Below are 27,079 nucleotides of genomic sequence, written 5' to 3'. Positions count from 1 at the left end.
AAGACCTAAACAGAGGCGACGAGGATGGCAGATGACTATGTGGTCAGCCGGTCCCAGATGACCGCCAAGACACCAGCCAAAGCGGTGGCGGAACCGGCGCCGGTCAAGAAGTCTGTTACTACCCCCCAGTGGACCCAAAAGCCGCCTGCGGGCAGCAGTTCACAGAAGGCGGGAGAGCTCCGGCATGAGCGCTGGTGCTACAACTGTAACAGCACTGGTCACCTCAGACCAGATTGCCCGGAACCCCTGCGTTCCAATGGACCCCATCGGGGGCAACGCACCCCAGCTGCGAAGCCGGTAGCCCGTGTGAGGGTGTCTTCCACCAAAGAACCAGGACCGGTCATGGAAACAACTCCCAGCAAAACGTCCCATGTCACCCCTATCCCGGTTTCATCAGTGCCTACAGCCAAGAGTGGAGGACATCTCAGCGCAGACCTGCAGCAGATGGACAGTCGGAGCAAACATCTCACCCCGGTCACAGTCGGTGACCAGCCAGCAGTTGGCTTGCTGGATTCAGGAGCTGCAGTGACCCTGGTCCGACCTGATATGGTCAGGCCAGAGGAATTGCTCCCAGGCCCTGGGATGCAGATCACTGTGGCCGACGGAGAGCCACGTTTCTTGCAGGTGGCCCGCATCTTTTTGGATTATGGGGTGGGCCAGGGTGTGCGGGAGGTGGGGGTTTTACCCGGTTTGGATGCTGAAATTTTTTTGGGCAATGACCTGGGACCGATGACCTGCACCTACGACCTTGTGCCCCAGCCCGCTGCAGTGGCGGCGGTTACCCGGAGCCAAACAGCGGCAATGCCGGCGGCGGCCGCTCCAGTCCCCCAGCCTTTGGGACCAACATTAGCGGAGGGCACAGAGGAGCCCGGGGAGGTAAGCCAGGATCAGTTGCAACCACAGGCTGACTTACTGTTCCCTCTCACCCTGTCCCCTTCCCCTGACAATGACATGACTGGGGGATGGCCAGACTTAGGAGCCCAGTTTAGGGAGGCAGTGAAGGCAGACCCTACCCTGGCCGGCGTGAGACTTCGGGCATCCGAATCTCAGGCAGGGGAGGGCACTGAGCGCTGCCTATGGCATAAGGGACTCCTATACAGATAAGAAGGGAACCCGGGGATAGAGGAGGGATTGACCGGTAAGCGACAGCTAGTAGTGCCCCAGGGATACCGACAGCAATTGTTACGGGTAGCTGACTCTATTCCGTTAACGGGACATCAGGGGGTCACCAGGACACGAGCCCGGTTATTACAGCGTTACTACTGGCCGGGGGGTTCGCAAGATGCGAGCAATTTCTGCCGCTCTTGTGATGCCTGCCAGCGAGTAGGTAAGGTGGGCGACCATGTGAAGGCACCCTTGAGACCCCTACCGATAATAGGGGAACCCTTCCAGAAGGTAGCGATGGACCTTATAGGACCCCTCATGATTCCTAGCAGGTCAGGGAAGCGCTACATCCTCACGGTGGTGGACTTTGCCACCCGGTACCCTGAGGCGGTAACGCTTGGCACCATAAGTGCCAAGACAGTGGCAGCAGCTTTGCTGAACATTTTCTCTAGGGTAGGTTTCCCTAGTGAGATCCTAACCGATCAGGGGTCGCAGTTCATGAGTGAACTGTTACATTGTCTCTGGGATGCCTGCGGTGTACAGCACCGGCGCACTACCTCTTACCATCCCCAGACAAACGGATTATGTGAGCGGTTTAACGGTACCCTGAAGCAGATGCTTCGGACCTTTATAGAGGCGGAGGGGAAAGACTGGGAGATTCACCTGCAGCACTTGCTGTTTGCATACCGAGAGGTACCGCAAGAATCTACAGGCTTCTCCCCCTTCGAGCTACTATATGGCCGCAGGGTACGTGGACCACTGGACCTATTCCGTGAGGGATGGGAAGGGGAGACTACTGCTACTGATGCTTCAGTGATCCAGTATGTAGTAGATCTCAGAGACTGGTTAGAGATGCTCATGGGGGTGGCCCAGGACCACCTCAGGGCTGCTCAGACCAAGCAAAAGCAATGGTATGACCAGCATGCCCGTAGCAGAGAATTCATCCCAGGACAGCAGGTGCTTGTTCTCAAACCCACTCGGGAGAACAAGCTGATGGCTGCCTGGTCGGGACCGTACTCGGTTATCTGAAAGCTGAATGAGTGCAACTATGTTGTACAGGTAGCGCTTGAGAGGCACAAAACATACCACATTAACATGTTGAAGGAATACAGAGCACCGAGTATGGGAGCAGTGCTGGCCATTTGTAGCCCACTGCTGGATGATCCGGCGAGCAATGCTCTGCCTGATCTCCTAGGGGAGGCTAGGCAGGGAAACACTGTAGAGCAGGTGGAGATAGGGGCACAGTTGAGTGCTAGGCAGAAGGGAGAAGCCAGGGACATGCTAGCTCAGTTTAGCGCCCTCTTCACTGACATGCCAGGGACCACACATCTCACAAAACACCCAGTGCACACAGGGGACCTGCAGCCTCTGCATAAGCACACTTATAGAGTGTCAGCAGAGGTCAAGACAAGTATGGAGAGAGAGATAGAGGAGATGCTGACCCTAGGGGTAATTACTCCATCCCAGAGCCCTTGGGCAAGTCCAGTAGTCCTAGTTCCTAAGAAGGACAAGACCACCCGGTTTTGTGTGGACTACCGGTTGCTCAACGCTGGGACGGTGTCAGATGCTTACCCCATGCCCCGCATGGATGAGTTACTAGATGAACTCGCGGGGGCAAAGTATCTGACCACCATGGATTTGAGCAAAGGCTATTGGCAAATCCCACTGACCCTGGAGGCTAGGGAGAAGTCAGCATTCATCACTCCAAGTGGCCTCTATGAGTTTTTGGTGATGCCATTTGGGATTAAGAATGCCCCGGCTACCTTTCAACGCCTGGTCAATAGGTTACTGGAAGGGATGCAGAGCTATGCCAGGGCTTACTTAGATGACATTGCTGTTTTTAGTAGTTCCTGGGAATCCCACATAGGACATGTAACTGCGGTACTGGATAGAATCAAGGCTGGGCTTACCTTAAAACCCACTAAGTGTATGGTAGGGATGGCAGAAGTCCTGTACTTAGGGCACAGGGCGGGTGGAGGGCATCTCAAACCAGAGCCAGCCAAGGTAGAAGCCATAGTTGAGTGGCCTGTTCCAAAAACCAAGAAACAGGTCATGGCATTTTTGGGAACCGTAGGGTACTATAGGAAGTTTGTCCCACAGTACAGCGCCGTGGCCAAACCCCTGACTTATCTGACTAAAAAGCAACTGCCTGTGCTTATTACCTGGACTCCTGCCTGTGAAACTGCTTTCCAGGCCCTGAAAACTGCACTTGCTGGAGCCCCCATACTGGCAGCCCCAGACTATACCAAGCATTTTCTTATTCAGAGTGATGCCTCAGACTTTGGTGTTGGGGCTGTGTTGAGCCAGGTGGGGGACGATGGCAAAGAGCACCCTGTGGTGTATTTCAGTCGCAAACTGCTCCCCAGGGAGGTGGCATATGCCACCATTGAGAAGGAGTGCTTGGCCATTGTGTGGGCACTCAAAAAGCTCCAGCCCTATGTATATGGGAGGGCTTTCACGGTCATCACAGACCACAATCCCCTGAGTTGGCTACAGAGGGTATCAGGGGAGAATGCCAAGTTGCTGAGATGGAGCTTGGCTTTGCAAGAATATGAATTTACCATTCAACACAAAAAGGGCAGTTAAAACAGCAATGCTGATGGACTTTCACGCCAGGACTATCCCTCTGAGACTGAATTCATTAATGGTGCCAGCAGTGCCCCACTCCCCGTTAGGGCCAGTGGGCCACAGGTTACCCATTAAGAAGGGGAGGTGTAGAGGGAGAAAGGGGGTGGCCCAGGATTAAAGGGGTAACACCCCATTTGGCCATCCCCTGACCTCACCAGGGAGACAAGGGGTTAACTGGGCTGAGGTCCAGAAATGTGATGTAACCCTTGTTATGACATGAAAATGTGTATTCCCCTGTTCCCATGCTTTATTGTAATATCTGGTTTAATCAGTGTCTGCATCACACACACACTAGGATCCATCCGGGAGCACAAGGGTTAATAGTTGTTTAGTGATTATAGCCCTTTGTGTAATTTTCCCGCCTTTTCAGGCACCATTTTGCAGGCTCCCATAGGCCGCCATTGGGGCTCCATGTGTTTCAATGGCGAATCTTGCTGTTTGGGTCCTGTTTCCTGTGAAGACCAGCAGATGGCGTCCGAGAGGAGCGGCAGGAACGAGTTGGCTGCCGTCCAAACCGCTAAACTGCAAAGCGGATACATTTTCAATAAGAGAGCTTTGATCACTTAACAGTCAAGTTCAACGACAAGTGGCGTGGGAATAAACAGTTCTAGAGCACATAGAAATAAAATTCTTTTTGCCCCTAGTTCCTAGACCTCCCCCCACTCAACCACAACCGGGTTCCCGTATCCTGAACCCCCGATAAGGGTCGAACCGAGAAGAGCACGTCGCGCCATAGGTTCCAATGGCGGCGGCAGAAACAGCTCAAGATAACGGCTAAATGTCAAAAGCTGAAATTTGGAAATCCATAGCTCCGGTTCCAGAGGGTCCAGAGGCTCAGGGTATCTGTAGTCACTGCTCCGGCATCGTTGCAGAACCATCCTTGACCCTCTTGGACCAACCCGACGGAGTATGGACCCCCTTGAAAGTTCGGGACATTTCCCATAGACTCCAATGGCGGCCAATCTCCATTGTCTGGCTATGGCGGAAAACCCCCATTGACTTCAACGGCGGCGTCGCCCCGTTGAAAGTCTATGGCGGCGGATTCCCATAACCGCCAACGGCGGTGGTTTGCCAGAGGAAATTCCTTTGCATACCAGGGTAGCATATGGCCAGAGAGGCGACCCAATGTCTAGGACTTAAGTATTGTTCAAAGGATTTTGTCACCTCCACTGTTTGCATGATGGCGGAGATCACTCAAACCAGAGCAGTCTTTAAGTGTCCCATTTAACACCTTACAACAAAGAATATCCTGCCAGGAATCCAATCTGGTAGACTAGCTGGCATTCCTGATGCAGATGAGGGGCTACAGAAATGAGACCCCAGAGTTCTACTGCGCATGTACCAGCTAGCAGGGGGGCATGTATCAAAATGTGTTCCCACGTTAATGAGTGGCTAGAGTTAATTGAAGACCAATCACCTGTACTTAATGTTAAGGATAGGGTACAAAAGGTTTATAAACGGTTGTCCACCCTTTATCCTTTGTCTTCTGATATCATCTGAACTGTTACCTGATTGCGAGAGAATTGCTATGCTACATACTTCTCATCCCCCATCCCCAAAGTAAGTGTACTTCTTGTCTGTTACTGTATTATTTCGTGTGTTCACCTATCCAAAGGAATAAATATACTTTATTATATCTAAGCCTTGTTCAGTTCAAACCCAGTTATTTGTGAAAATTTCAACCTGTGATAAGATATCGTCACAGGCTTGTATATTAACTGGTGGCAGCGGCGGGATTGAACTGGACCTGGATTACAGTATTCTGCGGGGTACTGTGATCTAGTGGGAACTTGATGGTAATTGCAAGTTCCTGGGTCTAAAGATATTGAACACACGTTAATGCAACAAGTAACGCAAGTTGTCACACCACCTCACTGCTGCGACCCAGAACCATGAGTGAAGCAGAGAACATCTACTACCTGAGGACTAAAAGTCAGCTAAGAGACAAGTGCCGTGATTATGGACTGGAATATGAGGACCAGGAGGTGGAAGACATGATTGCCGCAATCACGGAATATGAAGCCGAGCGGGCAGAGTCGCAGGATACGGCTCAGCTTGCCCTTGTACAGCCGCCCGGAGATCAGGGACTGAACCCAGTGCCAGAGCGGCAGAATCCCGGGGAGGGGACAAGTGCAACAGGAGGGGCACTGATGGCTGCGGTCACCAGTCCGTTCACCCCTGAAATGTTGGCGCTGATTACCAAGTGGGGAGACCGAGGGACAGCGGAGGAGCGGCTAAAGTTTCTCTCTATGGCAGTGAACGGACCCGCTTATTGCCCCCCGTTCCAACCCCGCAAAGATGAACTCCAACTGGACAAGCACAGTCTCACCAAGTACGTGGAAGGCACTGATCGGATCGACATGTTTTTAAGGAACTTTGAAACGCAGTGCCGGCGGTACAAGGTGCTTCCCCAGCATAGGGTTGCACGCTTGGACCCGCTACTCTCCGGCTTGGCTAAGTAGACATTGATGGCGCTTACAGAGGAGTTTGCTGATGATTATGACCACCTGAAAGAACTATTGCTATTTCAGCACGCTTTTACCCCTGAAGCTTACCGGGGTAAATTCCGGCTGGAGGAGAGGCAGCCTCAGGAGACCTACATCACCTATGTGACCCGCATGGCTTTATATGGGCTACACTGGGTGGAGGGCTGTGAGGCCAAGAATTACCAACGCCTGCTGGACCTCATCTTTCAGGAGCAGCTCATGCAGCAGTGCCCGCCGGAGGTGAGGGCTTGGGTGTACGACAAAAAACCTAAGACCTAAACAGAGGCGACGAGGATGGCAGATGACTATGTGGTCAGCCGGTCCCAGATGACCGCCAAGACACCAGCCAAAGCGGTGGCGGAACCGGCGCCGGTCAAGAAGTCTGTTACTACCCCCCAGTGGACCCAAAAGCCGCCTGCGGGCAGCAGTTCACAGAAGGCGGGAGAGCTCCGGCATGAGCGCTGGTGCTACAACTGTAACAGCACTGGTCACCTCAGACCAGATTGCCCGGAACCCCTGCGTTCCAATGGACCCCATCGGGGGCAACGCACCCCAGCTGCGAAGCCGGTAGCCCGTGTGAGGGTGTCTTCCACCAAAGAACCAGGACCGGTCATGGAAACAACTCCCAGCAAAACGTCCCATGTCACCCCTATCCCGGTTTCATCAGTGCCTACAGCCAAGAGTGGAGGACATCTCAGCGCAGACCTGCAGCAGATGGACAGTCGGAGCAAACATCTCACCCCGGTCACAGTCGGTGACCAGCCAGCAGTTGGCTTGCTGGATTCAGGAGCTGCAGTGACCCTGGTCCGACCTGATATGGTCAGGCCAGAGGAATTGCTCCCAGGCCCTGGGATGCAGATCACTGTGGCCGACGGAGAGCCACGTTTCTTGCAGGTGGCCCGCATCTTTTTGGATTATGGGGTGGGCCAGGGTGTGCGGGAGGTGGGGGTTTTACCCGGTTTGGATGCTGAAATTTTTTTGGGCAATGACCTGGGACCGATGACCTGCACCTACGACCTTGTGCCCCAGCCCGCTGCAGTGGCGGCGGTTACCCGGAGCCAAACAGCGGCAATGCCGGCGGCGGCCGCTCCAGTCCCCCAGCCTTTGGGACCAACATTAGCGGAGGGCACAGAGGAGCCCGGGGAGGTAAGCCAGGATCAGTTGCAACCACAGGCTGACTTACTGTTCCCTCTCACCCTGTCCCCTTCCCCTGACAATGACATGACTGGGGGATGGCCAGACTTAGGAGCCCAGTTTAGGGAGGCAGTGAAGGCAGACCCTACCCTGGCCGGCGTGAGACTTCGGGCATCCGAATCTCAGGCAGGGGAGGGCACTGAGCGCTGCCTATGGCATAAGGGACTCCTATACAGATAAGAAGGGAACCCGGGGATAGAGGAGGGATTGACCGGTAAGCGACAGCTAGTAGTGCCCCAGGGATACCGACAGCAATTGTTACGGGTAGCTGACTCTATTCCGTTAACGGGACATCAGGGGGTCACCAGGACACGAGCCCGGTTATTACAGCGTTACTACTGGCCGGGGGGTTCGCAAGATGCGAGCAATTTCTGCCGCTCTTGTGATGCCTGCCAGCGAGTAGGTAAGGTGGGCAACCATGTGAAGGCACCCTTGAGACCCCTACCGATAATAGGGGAACCCTTCCAGAAGGTAGCGATGGACCTTATAGGACCCCTCATGATTCCTAGCAGGTCAGGGAAGCGCTACATCCTCACGGTGGTGGACTTTGCCACCCGGTACCCTGAGGCGGTAACGCTTGGCACCATAAGTGCCAAGACAGTGGCAGCAGCTTTGCTGAACATTTTCTCTAGGGTAGGTTTCCCTAGTGAGATCCTAACCGATCAGGGGTCGCAGTTCATGAGTGAACTGTTACATTGTCTCTGGGATGCCTGCGGTGTACAGCACCGGCGCACTACCTCTTACCATCCCCAGACAAACGGATTATGTGAGCGGTTTAACGGTACCCTGAAGCAGATGCTTCGGACCTTTATAGAGGCGGAGGGGAAAGACTGGGAGATTCACCTGCAGCACTTGCTGTTTGCATACCGAGAGGTACCGCAAGAATCTACAGGCTTCTCCCCCTTCGAGCTACTATATGGCCGCAGGGTACGTGGACCACTGGACCTATTCCGTGAGGGATGGGAAGGGGAGACTACTGCTACTGATGCTTCAGTGATCCAGTATGTAGTAGATCTCAGAGACTGGTTAGAGATGCTCATGGGGGTGGCCCAGGACCACCTCAGGGCTGCTCAGACCAAGCAAAAGCAATGGTATGACCAGCATGCCCGTAGCAGAGAATTCATCCCAGGACAGCAGGTGCTTGTTCTCAAACCCACTCGGGAGAACAAGCTGATGGCTGCCTGGTCGGGACCGTACTCGGTTATCTGAAAGCTGAATGAGTGCAACTATGTTGTACAGGTAGCGCTTGAGAGGCACAAAACATACCACATTAACATGTTGAAGGAATACAGAGCACCGAGTATGGGAGCAGTGCTGGCCATTTGTAGCCCACTGCTGGATGATCCGGCGAGCAATGCTCTGCCTGATCTCCTAGGGGAGGCTAGGCAGGGAAACACTGTAGAGCAGGTGGAGATAGGGGCACAGTTGAGTGCTAGGCAGAAGGGAGAAGCCAGGGACATGCTAGCTCAGTTTAGCGCCCTCTTCACTGACATGCCAGGGACCACACATCTCACAAAACACCCAGTGCACACAGGGGACCTGCAGCCTCTGCATAAGCACACTTATAGAGTGTCAGCAGAGGTCAAGACAAGTATGGAGAGAGAGATAGAGGAGATGCTGACCCTAGGGGTAATTACTCCATCCCAGAGCCCTTGGGCAAGTCCAGTAGTCCTAGTTCCTAAGAAGGACAAGACCACCCGGTTTTGTGTGGACTACCGGTTGCTCAACGCTGGGACGGTGTCAGATGCTTACCCCATGCCCCGCATGGATGAGTTACTAGATGAACTCGCGGGGGCAAAGTATCTGACCACCATGGATTTGAGCAAAGGCTATTGGCAAATCCCACTGACCCTGGAGGCTAGGGAGAAGTCAGCATTCATCACTCCAAGTGGCCTCTATGAGTTTTTGGTGATGCCATTTGGGATTAAGAATGCCCCGGCTACCTTTCAACGCCTGGTCAATAGGTTACTGGAAGGGATGCAGAGCTATGCCAGGGCTTACTTAGATGACATTGCTGTTTTTAGTAGTTCCTGGGAATCCCACATAGGACATGTAACTGCGGTACTGGATAGAATCAAGGCTGGGCTTACCTTAAAACCCACTAAGTGTATGGTAGGGATGGCAGAAGTCCTGTACTTAGGGCACAGGGCGGGTGGAGGGCATCTCAAACCAGAGCCAGCCAAGGTAGAAGCCATAGTTGAGTGGCCTGTTCCAAAAACCAAGAAACAGGTCATGGCATTTTTGGGAACCGTAGGGTACTATAGGAAGTTTGTCCCACAGTACAGCGCCGTGGCCAAACCCCTGACTTATCTGACTAAAAAGCAACTGCCTGTGCTTATTACCTGGACTCCTGCCTGTGAAACTGCTTTCCAGGCCCTGAAAACTGCACTTGCTGGAGCCCCCATACTGGCAGCCCCAGACTATACCAAGCATTTTCTTATTCAGAGTGATGCCTCAGACTTTGGTGTTGGGGCTGTGTTGAGCCAGGTGGGGGACGATGGCAAAGAGCACCCTGTGGTGTATTTCAGTCGCAAACTGCTCCCCAGGGAGGTGGCATATGCCACCATTGAGAAGGAGTGCTTGGCCATTGTGTGGGCACTCAAAAAGCTCCAGCCCTATGTATATGGGAGGGCTTTCACGGTCATCACAGACCACAATCCCCTGAGTTGGCTACAGAGGGTATCAGGGGAGAATGCCAAGTTGCTGAGATGGAGCTTGGCTTTGCAAGAATATGAATTTACCATTCAACACAAAAAGGGCAGTTAAAACAGCAATGCTGATGGACTTTCACGCCAGGACTATCCCTCTGAGACTGAATTCATTAATGGTGCCAGCAGTGCCCCACTCCCCGTTAGGGCCAGTGGGCCACAGGTTACCCATTAAGAAGGGGAGGTGTAGAGGGAGAAAGGGGGTGGCCCAGGATTAAAGGGGTAACACCCCATTTGGCCATCCCCTGACCTCACCAGGGAGACAAGGGGTTAACTGGGCTGAGGTCCAGAAATGTGATGTAACCCTTGTTATGACATGAAAATGTGTATTCCCCTGTTCCCATGCTTTATTGTAATATCTGGTTTAATCAGTGTCTGCATCACACACACACTAGGATCCATCCGGGAGCACAAGGGTTAATAGTTGTTTAGTGATTATAGCCCTTTGTGTAATTTTCCCGCCTTTTCAGGCACCATTTTGCAGGCTCCCATAGGCCGCCATTGGGGCTCCATGTGTTTCAATGGCGAATCTTGCTGTTTGGGTCCTGTTTCCTGTGAAGACCAGCAGATGGCGTCCGAGAGGAGCGGCAGGAACGAGTTGGCTGCCATCCAAACCGCTAAACTGCAAAGCGGATACATTTTCAATAAGAGAGCTTTGATCACTTAACAGTCAAGTTCAACGACAAGTGGCGTGGGAATAAACAGTTCTAGAGCACATAGAAATAAAATTCTTTTTGCCCCTAGTTCCTAGACCTCCCCCCACTCAACCACAACCGGGTTCCCGTATCCTGAACCCCCGATAAGGGTCGAACCGAGAAGAGCACGTCGCGCCATAGGTTCCAATGGCGGCGGCAGAAACAGCTCAAGATAACGGCTAAATGTCAAAAGCTGAAATTTGGAAATCCATAGCTCCGGTTCCAGAGGGTCCAGAGGCTCAGGGTATCTGTAGTCACTGCTCCGGCATCGTTGCAGAACCATCCTTGACCCTCTTGGACCAACCCGACGGAGTATGGACCCCCTTGAAAGTTCGGGACATTTCCCATAGACTCCAATGGCGGCCAATCTCCATTGTCTGGCTATGGCGGAAAACCCCCATTGACTTCAACGGCGGCGTCGCCCCGTTGAAAGTCTATGGCGGCGGATTCCCATAACCGCCAACGGCGGTGGTTTGCCAGAGGAAATTCCTTTGCATACCAGGGTAGCATATGGCCAGAGAGGCGACCCAATGTCTAGGACTTAAGTATTGTTCAAAGGATTTTGTCACCTCCACTGTTTGCATGATGGCGGAGATCACTCAAACCAGAGCAGTCTTTAAGTGTCCCATTTAACACCTTACAACAAAGAATATCCTGCCAGGAATCCAATCTGGTAGACTAGCTGGCATTCCTGATGCAGATGAGGGGCTACAGAAATGAGACCCCAGAGTTCTACTGCGCATGTACCAGCTAGCAGGGGGGCATGTATCAAAATGTGTTCCCACGTTAATGAGTGGCTAGAGTTAATTGAAGACCAATCACCTGTACTTAATGTTAAGGATAGGGTACAAAAGGTTTATAAACGGTTGTCCACCCTTTATCCTTTGTCTTCTGATATCATCTGAACTGTTACCTGATTGCGAGAGAATTGCTATGCTACATACTTCTCATCCCCCATCCCCAAAGTAAGTGTACTTCTTGTCTGTTACTGTATTATTTCGTGTGTTCACCTATCCAAAGGAATAAATATACTTTATCATATCTAAGCCTCGTTCAGTTCAAACCCAGTTATTTGTGTAAATTACAACCTGTGATAAGCTATCGTCACACTCTCCCAGTAAAAATCTGCCAGAAAGACCTAAATAATATTCAAAAGAAAATACTGAAATTTGTTTGGCAAAATAGGCGCCCCACAGTCCGCAAAGACATCCTCTATAAGTCCAAGTCAGAAGGGGGCTTAGCCCTTCCAAATCTACAAAACTATTATAGAGCTGCACAATTAGGGCAACTAATTAGTTGGCATTCAAATCCAACCGACAAACGATTGGTCAAACTAGAAGATTTTATTTTGTCCCTATCTAAATATATAAAATTGAAATTTGTGGGGTTGAAAGTAGATGTGGTGAACCTGATTGGTCCTCAGCCTCTGGCCAATCAGATTGGTGGCTCTATGACATCACCCAACTGCCGCCTCACCCAACTGCCACACACACCACCACACACACCACCACCCGCCCAGGTAAGTAAGTAAACCGCCGCCTCAAACCCCTGCGCCTCTGCGCCTCCCCTCCCAGCTCACACCCCTGCCGGCGGCCCGCCGCCTTAAACCTCTGCGCCTCCCCTCCCAGCACACACCCCTGCCGCCAGGGCCACAAACCCCTGTGCCTCAAGCCTCTGTTCCCGCCTTGCCTCCCAGCTCACACCCCTGCCGCAGGGCCGCCGCCTCACACCTCTGCGCCTCCCGCCGCCTCACACCCCGGCGCCTCCTGCCACAACCGGCCGGGACCATGCGGCAGAACGGACGGCCGGGAGGGGGAGGGGGCAGCCTGAGGGAGCGCGAGCTGAGGGCCGCGTGCATGGGAGCCTGCACCTGAGGGAGCACAAGCTGGGGGCCGCGTGCACGGAAGCCTGCACCTGAGGGAGCGTGAGCTGAGGGCCGCGTGCATGGGAGCCTGCACCTGAGGGAGCGCGAGCTGAGGGCCGCGTGCACGGGAGCCTGCATGCCCATGTGGGGAGGGAGATGGGCGCGAGGGCACGGGGGGGTTGGGGTGGTGGTGCGCAGTCACGGCTGGCGGGAGGTGGGGAGCCGCCTGTTCGGATCGCCGGTCGTTCCACTCTCCCTACCCCCCCTCCTCCTGTCCACTGTGTGTGTGTGTATATGGGAGAGTGTGAGTGATTGTGTGTGACACTGTGTGTGTGTGTGTGTGAGTGACAGTGTGTGGGTGTGTGTGTCAGTGTGTGTGTGTGTGTGTGTCAGTGTGTGTGTGTGTGTCTGTGTGTGTGTGTCTGTGTGTGTGTGTGTGTGTGTGTGACACTGTGTGTGTGTGTGACACTGTGTGTGTGTGACACTGTGTGTGTGTGACACTGTGTGAGTGTGTGTGTGTGTGTGTGTGTGGGACACTGTAGGGTGGGGACCGGAGCTGCGCATGGGGGAGTGTAGAGGAAGGAGCGAGAAATTTTAAGCCTGGCCAACGCCGGGTGTCTGTCCTGTCCACTGTCCCCCCCCCTCCTTTACACTGTCTAGAATGCAAGTTTTATTTATTTTATTTCTGCAGCATAATGGGTGGTGGGGGAACGGAGAAAGAGGGGGAGCACAGAAATAGGGGTAGAGGAGGGAGCGGGAAATTTAACTCATGGGCAACGCCGGGTCTCAGCTAGTTTACAATTAAGAATCTCCTCTGGCTTAATAAAAAATCTAGAGTGCAAGTTTTATTTATTTTATTTCTGCAGCATAATGTTTTATTTGTAATGGACAAATGCACTTCTATCCATATCTGGATAATAGTAATTTAAAGACCATTAATGTACTGTATGTGTTAGGAGGCAGGGGGGGTGGAGGGGGGTGTATTTATTTAAAAGTATTGCCTGTTGTGTTTATTTGGCCACACGATTGGTACCGCAGGATAGTGGGGACTCCCGCGGGGATCACTCGAGGGCCCTCAGACTCACGCAGGTATCACCCGAGGGCCCAGGGCTCCCTCGGGGGTCACCCGGGGACACCCGCTGGCCTGTTGTATAAATTGTGTGGTGAAAAAAATGGAAACAATGATTTTATTCACGGCTCCAATTTCTTTTGTGCCAGCATTTAGCTGGTGCAAAAATCTGGCGTGCTTTTAAAGTACAATTCACTTATCACTGCTGAGTTAATCGAGCTGACAGGCAAAAAACAGCACATTTGCCATTTTTAGCCTGATCGGACGTTTTTTCTTTTGGCAGAAAAAATGCCTTTTACCTCCAACAAAGCACTGTTATCACTGCTTAATGAAATCGCACAGCAGGCTGTATCGGTCTTAAATGCCATTTATCGTACTTAAAAGCAGGTATCACTGCTTAGTTAATCGCCCCCTAAGTATTTGTATTTATTAATAAATAAATGTTTAACCAAGGAAGTTATAGTTGAAAACAAGAGTTAGCTCTCAATGTATGTCCTGGACACAGAGTTCTGACAATACAGTACATGGTTACATTAAATAAACAGGGTTATGCATTATATTTGCATGAACAGTTTAAAGATATGTTATAGACAGGCCCATATTTAGGCATACGCCTACTATGCCCTTGCCTGGGATGGCAAATATCAGGAGGGAATGACAAATTTCCGGGGGAGGGGCAGTGCTGCGGTTAGAGGCCACGTTCTCTTACTCAATTTAAACAATTAAACTGATTGCCGGGGGAGAGCGAAAGGCCTCTGTAAAGGCTTTTTAACATCTCATGCAGTGTCACCCTCGATCTGCAGTATCGCAACGTCAAATAACACGGTGACATCATATGGTGACATGTTGCTAGGAACACATGACGTCTTGTCATTAAAACACTAGTCATGTGACGTTGGGATGCTGCAAGAGGAGGCGGCTAGGGCGGTTAAAAGGTAAGTGTCTATGGCCGGGAAAATTCTAAACCCAGCCCTGGTTATAGGCATATGTAACAGTTACAGACCAAATAAAAATGTGACACAGCTTTAGTTTTGAAAGACCATACACTGGTGGTGACTTTGAGAGTCTCAGGTAGATTGTTCCAGCTGTGTGGTGCACGGTAAGAGAAGAAAGAGCGGTAGGATTCTTTGTTGAACATTGGGACTATGAACAGTCTTTTGGAGTCAGATCTAAGGTGATAAGTGCTGCGTGTAGTAAGGGTGAGGAGCTTGCTCAGATAGGTGGGTAGCATGCCCAGAAAGTATTTGAAGGCAAGACAGGAAAAATGAATTTGCACCTATACTCAATGCAATGTCTTAACTCTATGCCCAGGACATACTTGAAAACGAGAGGTAACTCTCAATGTATTACTTCCGGGTAAAACATTTTATAAATAAATAAATGAATAAAATAATGAATATGCATCAGCAGCACCAGCACTACCATCTGTGCTTTCCTCAAAGCTTGACCAAAAGTCATCTGATGTCACAATGTCAAAACTTTTTTAAATGGACAGGTTTTTTATTTCTCATTGGTGAATAGCAAAGAAAATGGAGTAGAAACAGTTGTAGGCACCAGAGAATCAGCAGGGCTTGGCCGTACAGCCGCTGCAAGTTTCAACAAGTGTTACATTTCCCCAGACACTAGGCTGATAAGTCATTTTGTTAATAGAAATTGATGTCTGTGCCTTATGGGAGAGGAGTTGGTTCTATTTAATTAAATCTGGAAAAAAACGGCATCAGCAAAAAAATTCAGACCTCTCAAACTCAGTAGTAAGATATTACAATGATTGATCCACACTTTGTGCATGTCATGCGACAGCTAGATAGATAGAAGACAGAATAAGTACAGCTCACAGCTTACGGTTACATGTCAAACATTACCAACCTTTTTGTTGATTACAAAATTCTTTATATTCTAGTAAATAGGATAACTATATAACACATATTTTCAGTGAAGTAGAAGTATTTGATTTTCTACATTGCTTTGAAATCTGGTCACATTATATTGATCCACTGACACGTGAGGACATACTGTATGGCTATAAAACTGAATTTAATGTCTTAAGCAGTACTACATTTTGACGTACTGTATCTAGTTTAGGGGACAATTTACTTGGTTGCATGTAAATTATTATTCAGAGCATTTATGATGTCTTCCACAAGGTGGAGTATATAACAAACTTTAAAAAGAAGAATCCTGTTACGCCTATATGGAAAAGATTTTCACATGGTCCTAACATATTGGTTACAGTATATGTTTCACAATCACCCATTAGTGTTGTATCACTACTTAATTTTAGAAATATGCATTTGTTGTGGAATAACATGTGAAGGATTTCTGTATTGTCAGAATTGGAAGTATTTTGATTCTGTGAGACTAGGAAGTATATTAAATCTTTATATATTGGAATCAGAGATTCAACATTTCTGTACGTGTCCAGTTTTGAAGTGCTACTGTACATTACAGTAGCCATCTGCCCAGACACCTCCCACCCTTACCCTTATTACTTTGTGTATCACACTCAATTACAGATCATTACTTATATCACTTCACCTTTACTCTGGAGAAAAAAAAACACATTTTAAAAATCTGCACAAATGTTAAAATTGCTTTAAAGTGATATATTAACAATGTGGTCAACAATTAAGTAAAAAACAAAACTTTTTCATTATTTCAGAATATGTGACAGAGTGCGCACAAAGCTCCCCTGTGGATTATTTTTGGTACAGGGAAACATTAAACATCTCCACATCAATTAATGACTCAGGCAGCCTCCAGTGGTGGCTTGTGCTCTGCTTAGCCTGTGCCTGGGGTGTTCTGTATGTGTGTACCATCAGAGGCATTGAAACAACTGGAAAGGTAAAAAAAAATTGTATGAAAAAACAAAACAAAAAAACAATTGATCGTTATAAAATAATTGTACAGTTCACAAGAAAAAATGTTTTTACAGTAAAACAATGGATCGTCTTCAAATTATAAAAATAGACGTCTATGGGTCTTGCTAAAGGTCTCTCTACTATAGACGGGCGAGCTGATCCGACCCCCCCCCCCCTCCCCTCACACAAAAATCCGCCTGCGGATTAGGTACTAAAGAATCTGAGCAGATATATCCGAATCCACTATAAAATCCATTGCGCCCATATTTTTTTCTATCATTGAAAATTCATCCTGTGGATTCTGGATTTTAACATATCCACTGAAGAGATTCACAATCAGATTTATAAGAATCCGAACTCGGATTCAATCCGCATACCTGAAATAATGGAGGAGGCGTTGCATTTTAGCGTGCGTGTGTGTATATAGAGGCGACAGCACTCAGAAGGTTTCAAAACAAGAAATCTGTATTAAATATATTTGCATATATATGTGCAAAATATTTTTAATACAGATTTCTTGCTTTGAAACCTTCTGAGTGCTCTCTTTGCCGCTTGTGGTAACGTATGATATATATATATATATATATATATATATATATATATATATATATATATATATATACACACACACACACACATCACTATACACACACACACACACACACACATCACTACACACACACACACACATCACTATATACACACACATCACTATATATATATATATATATATATATATATATATATATATATATATATACACACACACACACACTCACACACACGTGAAAGTACTACTGTACTGCATGCTCGGCTCCCCACGCTGCTGAACACTGGAGGAGTAAAGACAGGAAGAGGAGGGCTTGTGTCTGTGTGTAGAGGGACGCCCCGCCCCCTCTGCAAGCTCAGGGAAACAGCAGCAGCACAGAGTTTCTGCCTGCCACTGCTCTGCTCTGCCCCCAGGTTTCGCCGCGCAGGCTGCGCCCCCCAGTTTGCGCCCCCCAGTTTGCGCACCGCTGGCACGTGACCGGCGCCCGGCTGACGCGCGGCACGCTGGAAAAAATAAACAAGGAAGCCGTGTCTGCCCGCACTTTGCACTTTGCCGGCGTATAAGACGACCCCCGACTTTTGAGAAGATTTTCCTGGTTTAAAAAGTCATCTTAAACGCCGGAATATACGGTGTATATATATATATATATATATATATGTGTGTGTGCAAATATATTTAATACATATTTCTTGCTTTGAAACCTTCTGCTGTGTGCTGTCGCCTCTTTGCCGCTTTGTGGTAACGTATGCTTTATTAGTTTTATGGGACATGCACCAGCTCATTGCTGCTTGACTACAGGATTACCGGTGACCTTTCATCACATACACACACACACACACACACACACACACACACACACACACACACACACACACACACACACACACACATGTTGAGGTATCAGTACCATGTTAGCCGAGCTTCAATAATCAAAAATGAATAGACGATATCGTTCTGTGGCTAAGTAAATGCTTTTATTTGCGCAAGATTTCGAGATACACTGATCTCTTCTTCCGGCGGTGTTACAATGAATAAAGCAAGCAAAGGGTTTACTTAAAAACAGTGTCTCTTGGAATGTTATCTGTGTATATCCCTCCCCCGTGTGTAGATGCGATTTATGGCCAGAGTTGTTAAATGGTCCCTGAATGTTAGTGATGTAAGAGTGAATGTGTGTGTGTGTGTGTGTGTGTACGTATGTAAATATAAATTAATGAAGAGCCCACAGTGTATACAGTGCTTTACAAAAGGTGTGTTTGGAGTGGGAGTGTATATCAAAGGTGTGGGTAGGTGTGGAAATGTGAGGAGTGTAGTATTACTAAAAGTGTGTGTAGATACTACAGTATGTGGTCCCAATTGGCAGTGTTCGACAAACCTATACATTTGCTCGGCCCGGGCGAGTGGATTTAACCCCCGGGCGAGTAAATATTGGCCCAAGCAGCACACGTTTGGTACTAGATGGCAAGTAGATTTTTTTGTGTGGCGAGTAGATTTTTTGGTGATTTGTCAACCACTGCCAATTGGTATATAGGGATGGAATAACATGGATTATTTGTATGTGTAATAGACAGCTGTGTGTGCATACATATAGCACAGTATTTATAGACATGGCCTTTAGCACCCATAGGAAGAGCGGTCACTAGTGTCAGTAATGACTCATAAAACTTTGGTCTCTGTTTGGGCCACCCCTAAGTGTCCCGAACAGTTGCATAAATTTGTATTCATGCAGCCGTCTCTTAGTTTTTCACACATGGCTTCTCCATTTTGGCTTTATTTTTGTTAAATAAATCATGACACGGTGTAATATGTCATTTGTTTTTGTTCATCTGAGGTTGTATTTACCTAATTTTTAGACCTGCTAAAGGAACAGATTGTTATTATGTCCTGATATGTAAAACAATGGAATTCAAAGAGGGTGTACTTTCTTATTCACATATATATATATATATATATATATACACACACACACACACACACGTGTATATATATATATATATATATATATATATATATATATATATATATATATCAGAATAAATGAGTACTGAAGTATTAGGTGATACTATTTTTATTTGGATTAACAATTTATGTCATAGGATATGCTTTCGAGAGTTCTCTCTTCCAGGTCAGTAATACCGGAGGAAGAGAGGAGAACTCTAGAAAGCTTGTCCTATGACATAAATTGTTAATCCAAAAAAAAAAGGTATCACCTAAAACTGAAGTGCTCATTTACTCTGCACTATCGCAACTGGACTAACACGACTATTTCCGTTTTTTGATATATATATTTATATATGTGTGTAGTGATATCTGTACCGTTTTAGCCAAGCTTAATAATCAAAAACGAATAGACAATATTCCACACAGTGGGCACAATGCAAATACCACACATGAATCAGGAGTACAAAATCATGGGAAGGTTCACCTGTTCCTCCAGCAATGTCATGTACCTCATCATATGCATGAAATGCCCAGGGGGCTGCTACTACATAGATGAGACGGGACAGGGGCTAAATAAGAAAATGAATCTGAATCGCCACAGCATCACACGCAAAACCAGAGACAGTCCTGTCGTTGAACATTTCTCTGACTTTGGCCATAAAATGAACGATCTGAAGGTGGCCATTGTGATGGTGAAGGGGTAGCCAGGCCACCAATAAAGGTAGATCGGCTGGCTACCTCTGAGCCCTATTTCAGGTTTTAGAATGTCAGCTCTTCAACCTGTGTATTGTACCTGCAATGAATGACAAAGGATTTATGTGTGTTTTACTGTTGCAGCCGAGTTTATTAGAAGCTTTACCCGGTCTCGGCCGCAACAGAAACCGGGCGCGCGCCGAGGTGCCCCGGGCGCGCGCGGAACATCGGAGGATCGGTCCTCCGATCGGGGCTTCCCCCTCCCCTCTCCGAGTCCGCCGGCTCCCCCGGAGCCCCCCACCGCAACCCCCACATTAGGAGCAACCCAGGGCTCCCTCGGGGAACCCTGGGCACGCGCGCCGTGCACGCACGCTCCCGATGAAGCGTGACCGCGCATCGATGACGCGCGGCACGCCGAGGGAAAGCAACGAGAAAGCCGGGACACCTCCCGGCTTGCGGCTCCAGCCCACTTCGAATAAAGTGTGCCGCCTCTGTACCTTTCCAGGAGTGCTAACCAGTGGAGATTCTCAGGCTATGAATTTCAATGGGGGTTTTTGCAGTAAGATTATTGTCAGATTGTGTCTAGGTAGCAGGGGTCAAAGAGTTGCTGGTCACCCCAAAAATGTATCCGGGAATCAGGTCATATTCCCGGGGACATATAGACACATCACTCCGGTCAAAATCCTCCCTTGAAAACAGTTACGCGACTGACCGCCAGGTTTCTTTGCTGCAGCACTGACCAGAAAGGTAAATCAGGGCATAGGGATTTGTATCGGGTACAGTCAAGGTTCCCTAATTTAGTGAGAGTCCCCCAGTATATATCTAGAGTAATGGAAAAAACCAGAGCACAGCCCACCAGCACATCACAGTACACAGTCTTCTTTAGAATGGTTTATTGATAAAAGAACATAGGGCAGAGTTCCTAAAGCTCCCAGTGATTGTACAAGATTTATAATCATCTTTCCCACTTCACCTACCTGTGAGTAATTTTACTACGATGCGATCGTGCTGCAGCCAGTCGGTAACAAGCCTTTCATTTACTATCTTTGTTTACTCATTACCTTCTTATACGTTATCCTTACTGGCAATTGCTCACAGGCTGACACACATGGGGTGTCTATTACAATATCTAGAGACACTTATATACAGCGTATCCCCAGTCACACACCTCTACAATAATTTTTTTGGAGCACTGGATTGTTTGGACTGCTCTGTGGTCTGAATTTCTATATATCCCCCAGTATATGCCCAGGTACCCCAGAAGCAGTATAGAGGTTCTGGGGGGTTTCTCCAACTATATATATAAAGTTGCAAGAAATGTTATGAAACCTAAGTTCAAGTTTCAGTAAAGAAAAGAGATACAGCCCTGGGAGTATGCCTAAGCGTTTTTTGGTTCTAAAGAAAATTGGGTTTCCTTAAGGGAAGGAGCTGCAGCTCTGGGATTGCAGCTTAGCATAACATGTGGCTATAACAATGTGGCTATAAGGTTCTTACAGTCTAACTCAGGTGTAGTGTATGAGGGATATGGATAGTGGGAATAAAAGTTTATAGTCCCATTCTACCCCTCATAGCCCAAAAGACAAACTAAGATGGGTAAAAGTATATTTTTATTAAACATAGATGTTTGTAAATGTATTATAGTTATAAGCTGGGACTTTCAAAGACGGTTCTCTAGGGGGGCTAGTGGGCTATCAATTTGTGGTGCCACTGAGTCTGACCTAGGTCTGTACTTCAAAGTCACAGATGCTGCCAGAGGTGTTAAAGCCATTTGGGAAACAATGCCAACCATCGCGGCCAGCATTTGTCTTCCCAGACTTTGAGGCAACTAACCCAGCGGGTGGATTCTGAATAACAAGTGGCTAGGGTGACAAATTCACGCATTCCCTCGTTGCATTCTGAAGAACCACTTGCCTGGCTTTACAGGAAAGGGAGCCCTATGATTGGCTGGTTGTAAAGTTCCGAGGCTTGGATTGGTTGTAGTATTTCATGAATGAATCTGAAATACAATAAGTGTAAGGAATCCGTTCTTGGGTTTGGTGGAAACCCTTTCCTTACAGAACTGTGCTGCTTCCAGACAACCTCTCCTCACATCCACCTGTGCTGGCAATTACTGCAGTCCATCCTTGGTGCTCGCTCATTGGAGGAATGCCCTCACACCTCTCTCCTGGGATTGGCCCGCTGGCCTTCTTATACTGCTCTATTACATTGCCTGAGTGCCGAGCATAGTCCATTGTCATAGGATATAACTGTGTTTGCCACAAACACTCCTGCCTTGGCCCTGTTCCTGAGACCTGCTGCAGAGGTCTGCTTCCTGTGTTACGCCGTGCTCACCACAGACTAGACGAGACCCCGGTACTGAGTTGGGAATGGGTAAACACCAGCCACAGACACGGGGGTCACGTCCGGAATGTAGAGTGGTCTTGGCAGCCAGGTCGGGGTAGGAGAGATCAGAGTTGTCGTATACTTGCCGAGATCAGTGCAGGAGAAGTCCGGATCATTGATGGTGGTAAGCCGGGGTCAGGGTAGGGGAGTGACGGATGGTCGAGGATGGCCGAGATCAGTAGTCCAGAGAAGTGGTAGTCCAAACGCAACCTGGATCGGTACACAGGAAATCACAAGCCAGGGCAAGGCAAGTCAGGGATCTAGCGGACAGGAGAGGTAAGCACAGGGAACATGACTCTATGCTCAGCCAAAGTGCTAGTGGCACAGCTGAGCATAAATAGGCAGAAGGAGCCAATCCCCAAGGGGGGTGGAGCGGAGGTGCGGCCTCCGCAGGAAGAGCGATAGGCTGGGAAGATGCTATGGCAGGTGAGGGTGTTAAAAGCTGGTTTTGATTGACACGTCGCTTGGGAGTGTCACGTGCGTGCATTGCTTGCCGATGATGCACGACGCGACCAGGAACCAATCCAATGTGCCTGCGCTCCGCGCGGGTAGAGGGCGCCGCCCCAGCGGGGGGAAGCCCTGCGCATGCATGAAGAGGCACGCGTGAGAGCGCGGGATTCCGGGGGAGCGGCAACGGGTGCCGGAGCAGAGGGTGAGAGGCTGCGCGTGCGTCGGCGTCTTGCGGGAGTGTGCGGAGGGCCGCACGACTCCCAAGTCCTCACACTGTGCTGAAGCACTGGCTCCCCAGTGCTACTGTTGTCATGTTCCTGAGACCTACTATAGAGGTCTGTGTTCCTGAGGCCTGCTGCTACTCTCAACGCAGAGGCCTGTTTTGGACTCGTGTGCTGAAGCGCTGTTTTTTCCCCAGCACGGCCCCGTGGTGTTCTTCGGCCAGCCGGCTATCTCCTCCTACAGAGACCGATGTCATGGGCCGAGGCCAGTCCTCGTGCAGATGTCACTCCCGCACTCACGCTCCCACGCTGAAGCGGAGAGCTCCTGTCTACCCGTTGCAGAACTCCTGCCTGAATAATGACGATGCTGGCTTCTCCAATCCTGACCCTGCTATGAACGACTATGAACTGCGCAATCCAGAACCGGATGCTTGGCCTAAGGTCGGTGTATTCACATCCATACCTCATCCTTACGGTCCGGTCCCGGTTTGTGGCGAGCACAACCGTTACAATAAGAAACCAAGCAGCCAATCCGGAGCTCAGATTCTAAGCGCCAAAACAGCAGCGGTAAATTTAAGAATGCTCTGTGAGAGATGTCGGTGAGCCAGCTTCGGAAATTTCAAGGCGAGAATTTTCGTGGCCAAGTTCTCAGAATACTTTGTAGCGGTCGCGGCTTGAACTGAATGCTGAAATCAGTATCAGGACATTTGGTACTCGCTCCCGGACAAGGGATTTCAGCACCGCCAGAGTGGAAAAAGTGGTGGCGTCAGGAACTGCATGACAATTCAAGTTCCAGGACTTTTCGGGCTTAGTCCCGGTCATCTGAAAGACTTTGTAAAGACTTTGGTCTCTGTGCTATTTCAACTAGGAAAGGTTAGTTTTTTAGCCCAGACCCCCAGTAAGTGTGTTTTATCCTGTATATTTTAAATCAGTACGTCTGTTTCTAAGGAATAAATCACAATTTGTTTTACTTCTTGGTTTTGCTCAGTGATATGATCCCGGTATAAAGGTGTAAATTCCTAGTCTCCCGTGTCAGCCATACTCAAAGGTAATCTTAGAATACCAAAAGAGAGATGGTTGCATGAATAAAACATTTATGCAACTGTTCGGGACACTAAGCAGTGGCCTAAACTGAGACTGCAGCTTCGGGAGTCATTGCCCTGACACAAGAGAACTCTCATCCCATGAGTGCTAAAGGCAATGTCTATACTGTACATACGCGCTATATGAATGCACACACAGCTGTCTCTTACACATATATATGTACAATGGCTTTAACAATGTGGCTATAAGTTTCTTTCAGTCTAAAGGCCATGTCTAAAGGCCATGTCTAAAGGCATGTGTGTTCGAAACGCGTTGGATTTTAAAGGTATCATGACACAATAAAGTTTAATATTTTTTGACATTTTGGTTCCTCTCCTTGCTCCCGTCGGATCGTGCGCTCCTCTCAACCATCTGCATCCTTCACGTACCCACACCATTAGTATACACTCCCACACACATCTTTTGAAAAGCGCTGTATACACTGTGGGTGCTTTATAAATGTATATTCACACACATACACACACATACACACTCTTTCATCACTACCATTCAGGGACCATTTAACACCTTAAGTCATAAATCACATAATGGACAGAGGGGAGGGATAGGCTTCAGTCAGATACATTCCAGGATGCAATGTTTTTAAGTAAAAACCTTGCTTGCTTTATTGTAACACCGGGAGTATGAAGACGGTCAGCGCAAAACTCATGGACCTCACGATGTTGATGAAACAGAATGGAGTTGAATAAAAGATGGAAATAAAAATGGAATAAAACACAGTATTAGTGCATGCATCCACATGTGTGGGGGATAAGGGGGGGGGAGGCGGGAGGTGGAGGATGTGATGGATGGGGTGATAGTGGATTTCCACTAGATATACAATCAATGAAACGTAAACAGATAGTTTCAGTGACTCACACGGGCTTGTGTGAGACTTCGCCCTCAACGCAGACTGTAGTTGGTAAGTGCAGACTCCTATAGTGGAGTGACAATAAACAAAAAACTCACACGACCTAATGTGAGTTCATTCCCTCAGAGGGTGATGTCAGCCTGTATAGGTGATGTAGAATCGTCTCAGCAAACTATCCCCCAATAGGTGTGGTGTGTGAGTGGCTCCTCTCCCCGTTGCCCATAGACCAAAAAATGTGTGCAAAACCAGGATTAGCAATATAACAGGTCTTTAATGGTAACAGTTAAAACATATACATAAACAAGAATAAACGTTATAAAAACAAGGTAAATAAATAATGAACACACTCACACTGAATTGCAACTCTTGTTGCCCAGCATCAGCCGCGTGGTTTGATCCTGCAAGATCTCCTCCTCCGTTGGTGTTCTCACTGACGCGTCCGGCAGTGGAACTGGAAGAGAGGATCTACACCAGATGTCCTGCGGTCGGCTGGGTCCCTCTCTCAATGAGCTCCGACAGGGAACAACGCTGACCTGACGAAGCTTACTGTGAAACGCGTTGTTCCCTGCCGGAGCTCATTGAGAGAGGGACACAAGTGAACTCTCTTCCCATGAGCACTATAGGCCATGTCTGTACATACTGTGCTATATGTATGCACACACAGCTGTCTCTTACACATACTAATACTCCTTGTTTTTCCATCCCTATACACCTATAGGGACCACATAGTATCCATACACACTTTTAGTTGTGCTACAATCTCTCACATTTCCACACCTACCCACACCATTTATATCCATTCCCACTCCACGCACACCTTTTGTAAAGCACTGTATATTCTGTGGGCTCTCCATTCATTTATATTCACACAGATACACACACACACTCTTACTTTCAGGAACCTTTTGACACCTCTAGCCATTAAACACATCCACACCGGGGGAAGGACAAGCACAGATAACATTCCAAAAGACACTAATTTTAAGTATACTGTACCTTTTGCTTGCTTCATTCATTGTAACACCGCCGGAAGAAGAGATCAGTGTATCTCAAAAGCTCGCACAAATAAAAGCATTTCGTTAGCCACAGAACGGTATCATTTATTTATTTTTTGATTTTATATATATATATATATATATATATATATATATATATATATATATATATATATATAAAAAGAAGAACAGAGAGCGCACCTTCCATAGTGTAAAACAGTTCATTTATTTAAAAAAAAGCACAAGGAGATTAAGGACACTCACAAGGATAAAAGATATACAGGCAGTTTGTGATATATATAATCACCACCAGCAAAGCCACACCGTCCAGGAACACATCTAGTTGGTACAGGGTGTATCTCCGGTGTATCTGCAGCAGTAGTAGACGCTGATAGAACCTGTTCCTCATCACCTACTACTGCTGCAGATACACCCTGTAGCAACTAGATGTGTTCCTGGACGGTGTGGCTTTGCTGGTGGTAATTATATATATCACAAACTGCCTGTATATCTTTTATCCTTGTGAGTGTCCTTAATCCCCTTGTGCTTTTTTTAAATAAATGAACTGTTTTACACTATGGGAGGTGCACTCTCTGTTCTTCTTTTTCTATAGTTTCCCTGTTGGAATTGGTCATTCCTTCTGAGAGCAGCCGTGGATCCCTGAACAGCATCCTGTATATACCATCATTGACTTTGCACTGGAATTCCATCAAGGGTTGGACTTTACTCCATTTTTTGTATCCTCTTCCCATTTTTTCCCTGTTTGATTATTAGCACATTCACCCACCACTTTTTCTCCCTCCCTTTTTTATATATATTTTTTTATATCTGATTATACTGTTTGTCACATGTCTTAGATTGATTGAATAATATTGTAATATATTGCACATAATTATTGCACTTTTATTACTTTTAATTTATTATCATTATACTTGCTTTCACAAGTGGCGCTACTGAATTCCTTTATATATATATAATGTATGTATGTATACGTATATGCAGTGTTCGACAATGCTATACATTTACACGCCCGGGGCAAGTGGATTTAACTTCCGGGCGAGTAAATATTGGCGCACGTAGCACACGTGTGTTTTTTTAAATTTCCCTGCTCGCGCTGAAATTTGCTCGCGCTGAAAAAAAAAAAAACTCCCCCTACCTGACAGCTGATTGGCGCGCGCTCCCAGGCTTTGTGGGCGCGCGGCCAGGCTCTATATGAGCCCGCCCCCAATGAGCGGCCATTCTGTCTGCCTGGAGCTCTGTTGGAGGGTAAGTACTCTCCAATCTCTCCAT

At 48.1% G+C, this 27,079-nt stretch overlaps 1 protein-coding gene across 1 annotated transcript in view; it reads left to right on the top strand.

Annotated features, from left to right (window-relative positions):
• Window positions 1-27,079, top strand: part of SLC6A19 (solute carrier family 6 member 19) — a 226,533-nt gene that overhangs the window by 85,104 nt on the left and 114,350 nt on the right. The window contains exon 4 of the mRNA XM_075586359.1: window positions 16,408-16,589. Coding sequence (XP_075442474.1) covers window positions 16,408-16,589 — 182 coding nt within the window. The remainder of the gene's footprint in view (window positions 1-16,407; window positions 16,590-27,079) is intronic.

This window comes from Ascaphus truei, chromosome 2 (genome assembly GCF_040206685.1).
Source record: "Ascaphus truei isolate aAscTru1 chromosome 2, aAscTru1.hap1, whole genome shotgun sequence".
Taxonomy (NCBI): Eukaryota; Metazoa; Chordata; class Amphibia; order Anura; family Ascaphidae; genus Ascaphus; species Ascaphus truei.
The sequence above is the reverse complement of the archived record's forward strand: the minus strand, read 5'-3'. Positions and strand labels throughout refer to the sequence as shown.